Here is a 13,736-nt window from a genome sequence, read left to right on the forward strand (position 1 = left end):
AGCTCCATCTGCTGGGCATTGTTATTGCATCCTTCCATAAAAACTTTTCTTACGATTTCCTGCCAAGCTCATATCTTCTTTATTCACCTATATTTTCACATTTCATCCTTTTAACTTAGACTTTTAATAAACTATGGTAGTTATATTTTGACCCTTGGTGTCCTGTTCCATGTTCATAGGTAATTCAGCAAATTATGTCTCTGTAGTCAATATTGTGGGATTGCTTTTTAATAGGAACTTCTGGGGTTCAGTGTTCTCCTGGGATGGGTGGGGGATTTCCCAGAACTCCCTCCTCTGCCTCTGTTTCTATAGCTTGGGATGGTGGCAGTGGAAACAATTTACCAAGGTGTTATCCAGTAGTGGGAAAGTGGGAAGCAAGAAGGGTGTGTATGCATGCTAACCACTAGGTGCTACTCCCCTGGGTCAACCTGCCTTCTTTTGAGAGATCTGCTTCCCTGAGATAGCCCTACTTGACTTCTCATCAAAATTTCTCAAGGAATGCCTCCACTCACATGTATGTGCTCTCCAGTTCTATCTTTTCTGAGATACAGGTACCCATTCCTTCTGGGTTGATGCCTTAACCCCCATAGAGATTTTTCAGTGGATTTCCCCATCCTGTGGAACTCCCTGTGATATTCACCAGGCCCTGCTCACAGATGCAGTTTTCCCACCAATTGAAGAACATCATTTTTTCAACAGGCCTTCACATCACTGCTATGATCAGTGATTGGTTCTCTAGCCCTCTCCTTATTCTGTTTTGATCTTGATTTGTTATTAATTCCACCTTGGGTCAGACTCATTGTGAGAGTCTGTGAGAAAGGTAGTACACTGTATAGAAATACTGTATAACACAGGTCCAACCTTGTTATATACGGATTTGACTCAACACGAATGGCCACTGGAAATGAGAAGGAATGTGCTGATCCCTGGAGAAGGGGAAAAACGCATCCCTTTAAAATCACAGTTTTAAAAACGGTTTTTTACTGTTGTAGAGAGACAGTCATGCAAGCGATTACATGTATAACCTAATTATCCACAGATTTTTCTATCTCAATGCAGTGAGAAGGGCCCTTTAAATTAAAGGAAAACAGTTGTTTAACAATAACCTTGTTAATATGAGAGGGCAATATTATAATAATAATTCTGATTGCTTTTAATGATCAGACTGTTTTTCATGTTTTGTGCTATAAGCTCCCCCACACTATGGAAAAAGTGCAAAGATAAATTTTTAAAATAAGTAGATAAAACATAAACTTCAAATGGAAAGATCAGGCCAGCATAAGTCAGTGAGACTGCAATCCTATGCATCCTTACCTGGGAGTAAGCCCTACTGAATTCAACAGAAATTACCAGCATGTAGTGAACACTATCTCCCGATCTTGTCTGATCTCGGAAGCTAAGCAGGCTCAGGCCTGGTTAGTACTTGGATGGGAGACCGCCTGGGAATACCAGGTGCTGTAGGCTTCTACCATAGTCTTTCGAGACTGAAGGTTGCCAACCAACCACTTCTGAGTAGACTTGCATAGGCTTGTGCTGTGAGAGCCCATTCTATACATGTCTACTCAGAAGTAATTTCTGTTGAATTCAATAGGGCTTACTCCCAGCTAAGGATGCATACGATTGAAGCCTCACACATTTATGGTGGCTTGATCTTTCCATTGTGTCAATGGGGCTTACTCCCAGGTAAGTGTGGATACGATTGTGTGTGACGGCCCAGTTCTAAGCATGTCTACTCAGAAGCAAGTTTCATTATAGTCAATAGTCTGCTCTGTGCCCAATCCTATGCATGCCTACTCAGAGGTAAGTGCCATTACAGTCAATGGGGCTCACTCCCAGGTAAGTGTGAGTGGCTGGGCTTGTGCTGTGAGTGTGGCTGTTGTGGGACTGCCTGCAGCAGATCCCTGGAATTCTCCAGGACAGTGAATGACTCAGGGATCCAGGAGGACGACGCTCCCCCCTCAGCGTCGCGAGGACCCCTCGTGGTTTTCGGCCCCGCCCCTTCTGTCAAGCGACCGTTTTTCCGTTAGGAGGCGGCGCGCGCCCCTCCCCAGAGGCACACCCCTGCCGAGGCCCCGCCCCCGCCTCCTGATTGGCTGGGCGGAGCCGGCGCTCTGCAGTCCCGGCTGCTGGTGCCGCTGAGGCGAGTTCGGGGGTGCAGCCGTGTTTTCGTTGCTGGAAGGCTCGGCGGGGGACGGGCGCCGCGTCCCCCTTCGCTCGGGGCCCGCGTCTAGTGCCGTCGTAGCACCGTAGGCGCCGGAGGAGGGGGGCGGCTGGCGGGTTCGCCCTGGGCCGGGGCGTCTCACCCTGGAACAAAGGCGCCGCCGGACCCCCTGCCCTCGTCGGAGCGATGGCGGCGTTCAACCTGGGGGGGCTCAGCGCCGCCTCCCGGAGGAAGAGCGTCCACTCCCGCAACGCCACTGTCGAGCGGCGGAACCTCATCACCGTCTGCAGGTAAGCTGCCTGGCCGCTCCGGGGTTGCTCTCCGCATCCTCCGCATGCGCAGCGGCGGCAGGACCTCGCGCCAGCTGCCTCCTCTGGGCAGCCGGCCCCGCAGTCGCCAGCGCGCAGGGGCTCGGCGGCGCTCAAGGGAGAGGGTCCTCTCGCACAGGTGTGGAAGGGCGCACATGGGGAACTCGGGCTCCAGTCCTGCCGCGCTTCCCTAGGGGGAAGCCCCCTTGACTGTAATGGGACTGACGTCTGAGTGCATAGGATTGGGCTGTGAGGCTCCACACTTCCCCGGGAGCAAGCCCCAGTGACTATAATGGGACTGACGTCTGAGTAGACATGCATAGGATTGGGCCCTCACACACAATCCTATCCACACTTCCCTGGGAGTAAACCTCACTGACTATAGTGGGACTTGCTTCTGAGTAGACACGCCTGGGATTGGGCTCTGAGCTGCAGACCTATCCACACTTCCCTGGGAGTAAGCCCCATTGACTGTAATGGGGTTTACTTCTGAGGAAACATGCATAGCAGTGGGCTCTGAGGCTGCCATCCTGTCCACACTTCCCTGTGAGTAAGCCCCATTGACTGTAATGGGACTTGCTTCTGAGTAGATATGCCTAGGATTGGGCTCTGAGGCTGCCATCCTAGCCATGCTTCCTTGGGAATAAGTCCCTTTGACTATAATGGGACTTACTTCTGAGTAGGCATGCCTAGGATTGGGCTTTAAACCATTTCTGCCCAATGTTGCATATGTGCAACAAGGACCCAATGTGTACACCTCTGGGTTGGGTGGAAATAGGATAAATTAATAATGGCTTTTATTTTAAACCCAGACCAAAGACCTCAGAAGTGTGATTAGGGCCTTTAACAGCCATGAATATATTCTTCTCCATGTAAGTGTGTGGTTGGCAACCTTCAGTCTTGAAAGACTATGGTATAAGCCTATAGCACTGGGTATTCCCAGGCGGTCTTGCATCCAAGTACTAACCAGGCCTGACCCTGCTTAGCTTCTGAGATCAGATGAGATAGGGCATGTGCAACTGGGAGGGGGACGATACCCCTGGGGGCTGGGGGATAAGAATAAGCCCTCAGTTTGGCTGTACTTGTCATAAGAGGCGACTAAACAGCCACCGGCTAGATGGGACTCGTGAACCTGGGAAGGCAGCTCATCTGAGAGAAGGAAAACTCTGATCCCAAACCTCCACTGCCTTGTGGCTACATCCAGTTATGGAAAAGGCTCCTGGAGTCAACCTCGAGGCAAAATCCAGAGCTGAAGTCCCTGAGGCAGTTCATGGCTGAACACAGTCATGTTCTGGCAACTCCTGCAACGCCGTGCCGCTGGAACCAACCGTATTGGCCTCTGCCTTTCCATTGGACCATTTCAGTGACGTGGAGAGGGGGGATTTGCTGCATGGGTAACAGTCTATCCTCCATATCTACTTTACCCAGGCTTCGTGCACTGGAGAGGACACTGTTCCTGAACCACTATTCAGAGCGTGATACCATACCAGTCTTCCGAGACTGAAGGATGCCAACAACAACAAAGTGTGTGGGTGTGTATGTGAAAAGGTGTGCTCCCACCCATGCCCATATGCTTGGGACTGAAGTGTGCATTGGGTCTAGGTGAGAGTTCACTTCTTCACCATCCTGGCTGTCAGTATGGTGGTGGAATAAAGGATGTTGAGAGATAAATGATGCCAATTAATAACCCATTTCTGCCCAACCCACAGGTGTACACATTTGATCCCTGTTGCATATATGCAACATTGGGCAGAGATGGCTCAAGTGGTCTTCAGTGTGTGCTTAGAATAGGGAATTTATTTTACTCAGAAGAATAAGTATTCTCCTTCCTCTGTCCAGAGCACCTTCTTTATGTTATTTTTTCAGTTCCCTACGTGTTCTTTCTTCTCTCTTCATATAGGTGAATTGCTGCAACCAATGCACTGTCAAATGTGACAAGTGGGTTTTTGCAGCAGCTTCTTGCATTGGATTATCCATGTAGGGCAGTGGTTTTCGGCCTTTTTCTTCTCATTGCACACAGATAAGATGGTAAAATTGTCAATGCACACCATTAGTTTTTTTGACAGTTGACAAGGTACGCTGCACTGCTGGTGGGGGGGCTCACATAGCTCAATGGCCCTACTAATAAATGCCCTTCCCCCAAACTCCTGTGGCACACCTGCAGACCATCCACAGCACACCAATGTGCCATGGTGCACTGGTTGAAAAATTGTTGATTAGGGAATGTGTGATAGAACAACCCTATTTTATGTAAAGCACCATGTACTTTGGTGGTGGTTTATACGCGTAAATCTTCTTTAGGGATGTTTGGCTTCCCTACTCCTTAACCTGACTTTGCACTTGCTCCCACTGCTGATTATTGAGCAAAATAGTTCTACTTTGCAGCCCAGAGTTGTATCTGAACCTGTTTTTGATAACATAAGATCCTATTGTGAGTACCATGATACAGCCCTGTAGCAGATACTGGGTTCTTATATGCTGCTATGACCAATTAAAACCTAGGATTGGTCTCTGAAGAAGGGAGCAGGTGCATTGCTTGTGTTAATAGGAAGCCATGTGGGGCATATGTGCCCCTGACTGTGAAAGCTGGGATCACTGGAGCAGGTTTAGTTTTAATACTTGTTGTTTCTCCATTTCAAATGGATGGCTACTGTTTGTTCCATTGCTGTTTGTGCACACTGTTTGTGCAAACAGAAAATTGCTTGTTTTCTGTTTGTTCCATTGCTGTTTGTGCACACTGTTTGTGCAACAGAAAATTGCTGTTTGTGCACACTGTTGTGATAAGGGCAAAAAACTGTCCTATACCTAGTACATATGTTGATCCAGCTATTGGCCCCACTGAGTGGCAATGGCTATCCAAAGTTTCAGATAGGAAGGAGATGTTAAGGATTGGAGCTGGGACTTTCTGCATGCAAAGTAAATGCGCTTCCTTTGAGTGGGTGATCTGCTTCCACTGATTCTAGTAATCTGCAAGCCCTCCCACCACCACCCTTTTTCTGTCATAATGATGGGCATTTTGTGAATCTGTTTATTAGCCATTTCTAAGGAGGCTGTCTGCTTTTAGTTGTTAAAAGCAGTATACCTCCACTTTTCATGCTAGTTAGATGTGAAAACAAAAAGCAAGTCATGAAACAAATAAAAAGCAAATTATGATAAATTTTAATTATCTTTAATGTTTAGACTGTTTCTCGGATCAAAGTTGTTTACAAAAGATGGGTGAAATACAAAATCATAGCACATAAGTAACACAAACACTGTAAATATTAAAATAAAATTAAACCCTAAACAATGACAGAGTCAAAGTAGGGTGTTGGGCAAAATCAAATTATGAAGGCCTGCCAGAACAAAAATGTCTTCAGCTTGTAACAAAGTGTCATCAAAGTGGAAGCTAGATGGACTTTATTTGGAAGTCACAGCAACAAAGAGAGCCTGTCTTCACTAGCCAAATTTCAAGTGGCAGCAAAACCCTCCATAAGGCCTCCCAAGCTGAGCTGAGAAGATGAATGAGCTTATTTGGGAGAAAGCAATCCTTTTAATTGTTCTGTTCTTAAACTGTTTCAGGCTATTAAAGTAATAACCAACAGTTTGGATTACGCACAAAAATGAACTGGAGCAAGTGAAACTGGTACAAAAGGATACATGCTCCAGAAAACTATGCTATTGAATATCTAAGTACGAGAATGAAGTGGTAGAGTTAAATAGGAACTGACTGACAGCCCAATCCTATCCACACGTTCCTGGGAGTAAGCCCCATTAACTCTAATGGGACTTACTTCTGAGTAGACATGCATAGGATTGGGCTGTAAGTTATCAATACCTCCTGTTGAGTTTCATAGAACAAAATAAACAGGTTGCAACCTGGGGCGTAGTTTAGGTGAGCCTGCCCTATCCGCAGACAATGGGGTAAATAGGGACAGGTTTAGCTTCTGCCCCAGTAGTGTCTGTGAGAACAACATATCTCCCATGTCAATGAGTGGCGACAAGCCTTTCATTATTTTGGGGAAATGTAAAGCACTTACTCCTAGATAGGCTTGCAGTTTGGAAAAACTCAATTGGCCACCAAGGGAGGGTAGTATCAGAAAAGTGGTAGTCAGGTTTCCAAAGGTAAAAGATATTGTGTTTAAAACTTTCCCTTTAAACCCCCCCCCCCATGTATGTGAGAGATTTATCCTTCCTTTTCCTCAGTGCAGCTTCTGAGATTGGAAAGGGAAAATGTATATTTCTTATTTCCTTTTGGCTATGTTTGCTGAGAAATTGGAAATGCCTCTCAACCTTCTAAGACATGGGGAAACAGCTTGCGACCTCAGTGTGCCTTAGAAGGCATCTGAGAGGCACTTCCATTCTCTTGGCAAACCAGAAGTGACTCTCAGCGGTCTCTGGGAGACCTTCTGAGGAGTGAGGAAGTTGTGGAAGAATCTGGAAGTGCCTCTCAGAGGCCTTCTGAGGTGCGAAGAAGCTGTTCATGGCCTCCCCATACCTCAGAACACCTCTGGAAGCTACTGGAAGGCATTTCCGGTCATGTCCAAGGATCTTCTGTGAGCCCTACAGCCGCAGGTTCAATACCCATGGTGGTTAAATCCATGGGTTCTAAATCTGTGGGTGAAGGGGACCCACTGTATGCAAATGGTGGTTCACAGTAAAATGTCTTCTAAAGTTTTTCTTTTCCGACATGACTGGAGAGAAGTGAGCTGAATGTATTCTCTTTTCTCCGTCTCTCATCTGTTGTAAAAGGAAGATAAGGTGCCAGTTATTCCCAATATGAGAATTTTAAAAACTTACAGTATTGACCCAAAGTCTGTTATCTGGCACTGATTGATGTGTGGTCTTTTACAGCCTTGCTGTAATTAAGCACTTGTCTGGTTATTTGTAGCAAATAAAAAATTGCCTCCAGGCAATCTGGCATGACTCAACCACTGTTGCATGTGAAAGCTATTTTGTTTACCAGATGCATGTGTACAGAAACCAGAAATGAATGTTTCTCTAGTCAAGGAAACCTAGTACAGGTGCAGCCTATTTATCCATGGATTTTTTATCTGCCTATTTGTCCATGGATTTATTTATTTATTTGTCTTTGGAAAGACATACACACCTTTGCCTCCTTTGTCCTCCACTGGCATCTCACTCAGTTTCCAGGCAGCCCAAAACACTGCAAAAAGGCTCTGCCTCGCCCAGGCAGGGAAATAGCCCTGGAAGAGGTTCCCCTTGCAAGGAACAGTAACATTCCTGGAGCCCCTGAGCCAGCAAAGAGGCTGAAAAGGGGGAGGAGGGACGGAAAACCTCTGCAACCGGAACATGTGCAGCAAGGTGGAGCGCTCTCTCACACACACACACACACACACACACACAGACACAGACACACACACAGGGGCAGGTGTGGTAGCAGCAGAGGGGATTGCTTTGAAAAACCCAGGGAGTGTTTGTGGAATTCCCCCCCCCATGGTGCAGGCAATCACTGACCCAAGCAACCCCCCCCCCATGGTGCCGGTGACACAAGTGAGCCTTCCCAGAAAGCAAAGCATGTGATTTAGCCTACAATCCTCTCCACACTTTCCTGGGAGTAAGCCCCATTGACTACAATGGGGCTTACTTCTGAGTAGAAATGCATAGGGCTGGACTCTTAAAAGCTCAGCTGGCAACGGGGAGGGCTCAGGAAGGGGAGGAGAGGAGATTGCTTTAAAAAACCCAGGAAGTGTTTGCCAAATTCCCCCCCCCCCATGCTGCAGGCTCTCCTGCTCCAGCAGCAAGCCTTCCCAGCAAACAAATTATGTGATTTAGCCTACAATCCTCTCCACACTTTCCTTGACTACAATGGGGCTTACTTCTGAGTAGAAACGCATAGGGCTGGACTCTTAAAAGCTCATCTGGATAGCTGGCAATGGGGAGGGCTGAGTACGGAGGGGATTGATAACAGCTGCCTTAGTTTCCTTCCATCTGGAAGTGTCAGGCTGCAGTGTACTTGCGTAACTCTATGGAATTTAGCACAATGCATTTTTGTTAATCACGCTGAGTCACGGAATGGAACTAACGCGGATAAATAGGCTCTACCTGTATAGTGCTATGAAGGCTACATCTACAATCTAGTTTTGGCAGAGAGTCTGGTTGGAAAGCAGGAATAGCATGTTGCTGTGGTTCCCCAACTTGAGTAAAATCAAGCAGTATACTATACTCATTTGTTGTCAAGAAGGCTGTAATGGGCTATTGATTAGTAGTTTTGAGTGTCTGATTTTGATCAAAGCTACTGTGTGTGCACAGGGGGGAAAAACCTATCCTAGAATCTTCAGGAAGAGTTGTTGTGTGACTGGAGATATGGTTTCCTGCTTTTCCAAAAGAAAATCCCAGCTGTGTGTAGCCACATGTTGTTTTTTTCCATATTTAATCAATATTAGTCCTTCAAAATATCAAACGAAACAATTACTGTATATGAATAGCATTGAGCAATGGATTTTCTTTAAGTCTTCACTTTTTAAGCAATTGATTACTAAGTGGGTTGCTTTTCCGATATTAGTTATCGTGAGTTATGGGGTAACAGATTATATTACTGTATCACCTTATATAGCCTTTAATGTGGAGTAAAATATTGAGTAAAATAGTAAAAAAAGTTAAAACGTTTCTATATGAATTCTTTAATCTGATTGTAGTTTGTTGTGTACTCTATCTGTAATGCACATTGGGGTGTGAGTGTTTCAAAAATCCTCTATGATCTGGAAAATTCAGTAGATGTACAAGTTCAATCCTATGCCCAAGTACCACAGGTTTCTGTGATACATTGCAATGTCTGAGCAGTATCCATCATATTCTAAGCCTTATGTGTCACTTAGCGCAATCCTGAGGTGGGACTGGGGCCCAGCAATTATGCCACATCCCAACCCCCGTTCCTGGGGAGTTCGGAGCAGCTTCAAGCAGCTCCGCTCTCCTCGGGCTTGTGCCACCTCAGGAGGCGCAAGTTCAAGGAGACCCATAGGGGCCAGGATAGCTTACCTGGAGGTAAGGGGAAAAGTTTCCCCTTCTGGATGAACCACTTTGGGCCCCTATCCTGCGCTAGATACAGCGCAAGCGTCTTGGTTCAGGTCCTGCTTGAAAGGACAAGTTCTGTTCTGTTGACTTGCTTTACGTAACATGCAGGTCCCTCTCCCAGAAAATATGGATGGCTCCCTCTCTGATGGCTTTTTAACAGAGGGTGAAGATTTTTATTTAAGCTAACCTTCTGCTTCTGAGGTTATTTTGTCAATTGGCAGTATTCATATTTTAGATATGAGGTACTTCTTAGGAACTGTCTTCATATTTTATACAATGAAGTTAGTTGTACTGTTTGATTTTATACATTTGTTATAAGGTGGAGTCCGCAAGCTGGAAGGAACCCTTTTGCCAGGGGAGGCACTAGTGTGAGCCACTAAGGGAGTCTCATTTCAGACAAACCAGGTGTCTCTATCCTACTACACAGAGCCTGAGAATTAGACAAGGCAGGTTCAAGTCCAGTCCAGTTTTATATGACTGACCAGAATCACTTGTGTTAAGGACACAAGTGGAGGAAGTGGAAATAGGTCTGGTATCCACATGGACCAGTTAATAGGCTTGCTCTCTAACAACTAAGTCACAGCATACTTCATGAGACATTTAGCATTCTGTATCACAAACAGCGCACCTGAGTGGAAGGGGAGCACTGCACAGGCCAGTCATTGGATTTGCACATGACCCCTATTGCGGCAACCCACTTATTTAGCCGTGATATACGCCCATCTACCCTGTACTGTTTGCATCAAATCTGGTACCCACTGTACTACTGCCCCAGCGTAGCTGTCATTATGCTGCCCTTCCTTTCTTCCCAACTGTCTACCTTACACAGAATTGCAGCAAATGAATTTTGACCAGTGAGGGGCTTCCTCCCAACTCTGGACCTCAAGAAGTTAGTGTGATACTGAGCCCATATAGTAGAAAGGCACCTTCATCTCTCCCTGCAGAGTCTGACCTGGATGCCAGCTAAAGTAAGAAACAGCTAGGATGGAAAGAGGGTATTCCTACCTGAAAGGAAAGTGGTAACAAAGATGGAGAAGCATCTGAAAGAGAAACATGCAAGTGGGTTGCCAACCATCTTATACCAGCAGGGTTTCCATGCGTTTGCAAGTTGTCCGACAGACTGCAAAGTAGCAGGTATCAGTGAACATAAGATCAGCCCCACTGGATCAGGCCATAGGCCCATCTAGTCCAGCTTCCTGCATCTCACAGCGGCCCACCAAATGCCCCAGGGAGCACACCAAATAACAAGAGACCTCATCCTGGTGCCCTCCCTTGCATCTGGCATTCTGACATAACCCATTTCTAAAATCAGGAGGTTGCGCATACACATCATGGCTTGTACCCCATAATGGATTTTTCGGGGTCTGTACTGCCTGTCATGGGGTTTGCAGAGACCTGGATGGAACAAACAAGTCAGCAATCCCACAGTATAACAGCTGGGATCACACTGACCATTGTTACAAGGCATGCTGTTGGCTTTCAAGTAGAATACAGATCAGTTCTTGTCGTCCGCAGGGGTTCTGTTCCTGGAAACACTGCAGATGCCAAAAACTGAGAATAATGAAATCCAATCTGACCTGTTTTCTGAGGCATGGGGGTGTATGGCCTCCCCGGACCTCAGAGTACCTGCTGGGGCCTTCCTGCAGGCATTTCCGTGGATAAAGAGGACCCACTGTAGCTTTTAAAGCAAGTCTTGTAGATAAGTGCAACAAAGTTGGAAGTCTCTCTGCAAAATATGTTAAGGGATTAGAGGGAGGCTGAACATGAGGGGTCTTAAAATAGTCATACATTTATTGTAAATCTTTAACTTATTTTGGTCAGTTGGTCTTCAGTAAATTCCATTCAACATGATCAGAAGCTATTTTTGCCTCTTAGGCTAACACCTTGAGGATGTTTAATTTTTAACATTTCTAATTTAATGTTTTGAAAAGCTAGTTTGGTATTTGTCTATCAACATGGATAAAGTTATTCTATAGTAATACAGATACCTTGGAGTTGAATCTAACAGTGAAGTTTAACGTCTGAAAAGATTCAAATCATTGCTTGGCTAGCTGTGGAATACCAAATATTTGCATGCCCAACAGACTACTTCAATGCATAGAATACGAACTATTTAAACGTTGTTAAATTTTTAGCATAGTTGTAGAAGTGTATTAATTTTCAAGGCATGCTTTCTCCTAAAATATTATTCAGTATAATATAATAGCTAAACATACTTTGCTTATGCTTTTTTAAATCCTAGGTTTTCTGTCAAGACACTGATTGACCGTTCTTGTTTTGAAACTATTGATGATTCTTCTCCTGAATTTAATAATTTTGCGGCCATTTTGGAACAAATTCTAAGTCACCGACTCAAAGGTATATATACATCTAATGACAGAGAACCATGCGCCTTGTCTAAGGGTATGTGTGTGTACCACTTATAAATGAGTTTTAACTAATAATTTTACCATTATAAACTCTGAGGAGCCTGGATGAGACAGGAAAGTTTTCTTGCCGGCTTCACAGAAGGGACCTGTGCAGAAAATTCTCTTTCTGATACATCATTTTGTCTGCTTTTGGATGATTCCCAGCGAAAACAATATACATAGAATATTGGGGGGGGGGGAGCCAAACCAGCAGATCCCATTTCCGCAGTTTCTGTTAACTGTGGATCAGGTCCATGACCCCCCTGCATGCGTTCCCCTACATGCTCCCTCTCTGGAGGCAATGGGAGCTTTGCTCCCCTCACCTCCAGAGGGTCTTCTGAGCCCAGCAGAGGCAGCACACATCTGCCTGTGTTCTCTGCAGGTCTCAGAATGACTGTTGCAACTAAAAAAGTGCTAGTTCCAGTTTTTTGTCAAAACTGGAAATGATGTTTTTAATGCCTTATAAGGCATTAAAAACCCTGGGGAAGCTACATTGTTTAGTGTTTTTATCTCTTGTCATAATCAATCAAATTGGTCAGTAAAATTTTAATAGAAAAGGTGTTATAAACCTCATTTTCAATATGCAAGATATAACTGGAATGATTAGTTTACCAGTGATTTACCTCAGATAAGCCATTTTTTAAAGTGAGAGTAAGATATTAAATTTTATTTTTCATTTTTATACCACCATTCCTCCAAGAAGCTCAGGGTGGTGTACATAGTTCCACCCCCTACTTTAGTCCTCACAACAACCCTGTGAGGTAGTTGAGAATGAGCGAGTGACTGGCCCAAGATCAACTGGGGAGCTGAATGTCTGAGCAAGGATTTGAACCTGGCTCTTCCAGATCTAAGTTCAACTTCTAAACTAGCTGATAGTCTCATCCAATCCACTCCAAAATAAAAGCAGTTAAGAGTGAGATCTTGTTCAAGCATCAAGAGACATGAATACACGAAGTTACCTAGGTAACATAGTAAGGTTGAATGGACTGGTAAAAGACTTTTAGATGTGACTGGTAAGAGGGGCAGGTTTAGAAAATTACATGTGAGGCACTATACAAACTTGATCAAAGATGAGCTCCAACTTTGACTGGTTTGAATACACCATCTGGAAAGTTTCTGCTAATTACCTCTGAATTATTGGATGATTTGTTCCCAGTTGTTCTTGCTGAATACTGGGAATACCTAGATTGTCAGCCCAATACCACATAAAATGCAGCTGTGCCAGGGTGGCTGCCGCTGTATCTCATGGGGAAATTTCGGCTGCTGGAGATCTCCTTGGGATAAGGGGACATTTGTCCCCTTGTCCCACAGTAAGCCCCAGCAGCAGCTATGGATCATTTTGAAAATGTACCAGCTTGATTGCTGGAGCAAGTCCACATTGAGCCATTGGCCTTCCTGGGATCAGACTCAGGAAGGGGTTGGGATTTGGCATGTGCTGCTGCCACAAATCCTGTCCCCTCCCAGGCTTGATCTGCCCCATCACCATCCTGTTTCACTCACCCTGCCCTGTTTGATTCCTTCTCTATCTCCCTCCAGCATCCTGAGTGGGCTTACCTGTTTTAGCAGGTCTCCATACTTCTGCTGGCATGCAGGAGGTTGCTTCTTCCTCCCCACCAGCAGGCCTGCAGTGTGCGTTGGCAGTGGCTGCTTTGCAACTGCCATAAAGCAGCCTCTGCTGGCACAACACTCGTTAACGCACTCAGGAGAGGGGGAGGATTGAGCTGTATGATTTCCTCAACTCCCCAGCTTTAGCACTTTAGCAATACAAAATCAAAACTGTGCCTATTCAACAAAGGTTTGCTTGCAGTGAAAACATCCTGCTATCCTCCTGACTATGATAATGTA

At 45.4% G+C, this 13,736-nt stretch overlaps 1 protein-coding gene and 1 pseudogene across 2 annotated transcripts in view; both read left to right on the forward strand.

Annotated features, from left to right (window-relative positions):
- The first annotated feature begins 1,335 nt into the window (after positions 1-1,335).
- LOC136654632 (5S ribosomal RNA) lies at positions 1,336-1,464 on the forward strand (annotated as a pseudogene).
- An 832-nt stretch (positions 1,465-2,296) lies between these two features.
- Positions 2,297-13,736, forward strand: part of RUNDC3B (RUN domain containing 3B) — a 52,906-nt gene continuing 41,466 nt past the window's right edge. For both annotated transcript variants that reach the window (XM_066628521.1, XM_066628520.1), the window contains exons 1-2: positions 2,297-2,451; positions 11,726-11,841. In XM_066628521.1, coding sequence (XP_066484618.1) covers positions 2,348-2,451; positions 11,726-11,841 — 220 coding nt within the window. In that variant the 5' untranslated portion in view covers positions 2,297-2,347. The remainder of the gene's footprint in view (positions 2,452-11,725; positions 11,842-13,736) is intronic.

The sequence above is a fragment of the Tiliqua scincoides genome, chromosome 5, assembly GCF_035046505.1.
Source record: "Tiliqua scincoides isolate rTilSci1 chromosome 5, rTilSci1.hap2, whole genome shotgun sequence".
NCBI classification, from domain to species: domain Eukaryota; kingdom Metazoa; phylum Chordata; class Lepidosauria; order Squamata; family Scincidae; genus Tiliqua; species Tiliqua scincoides.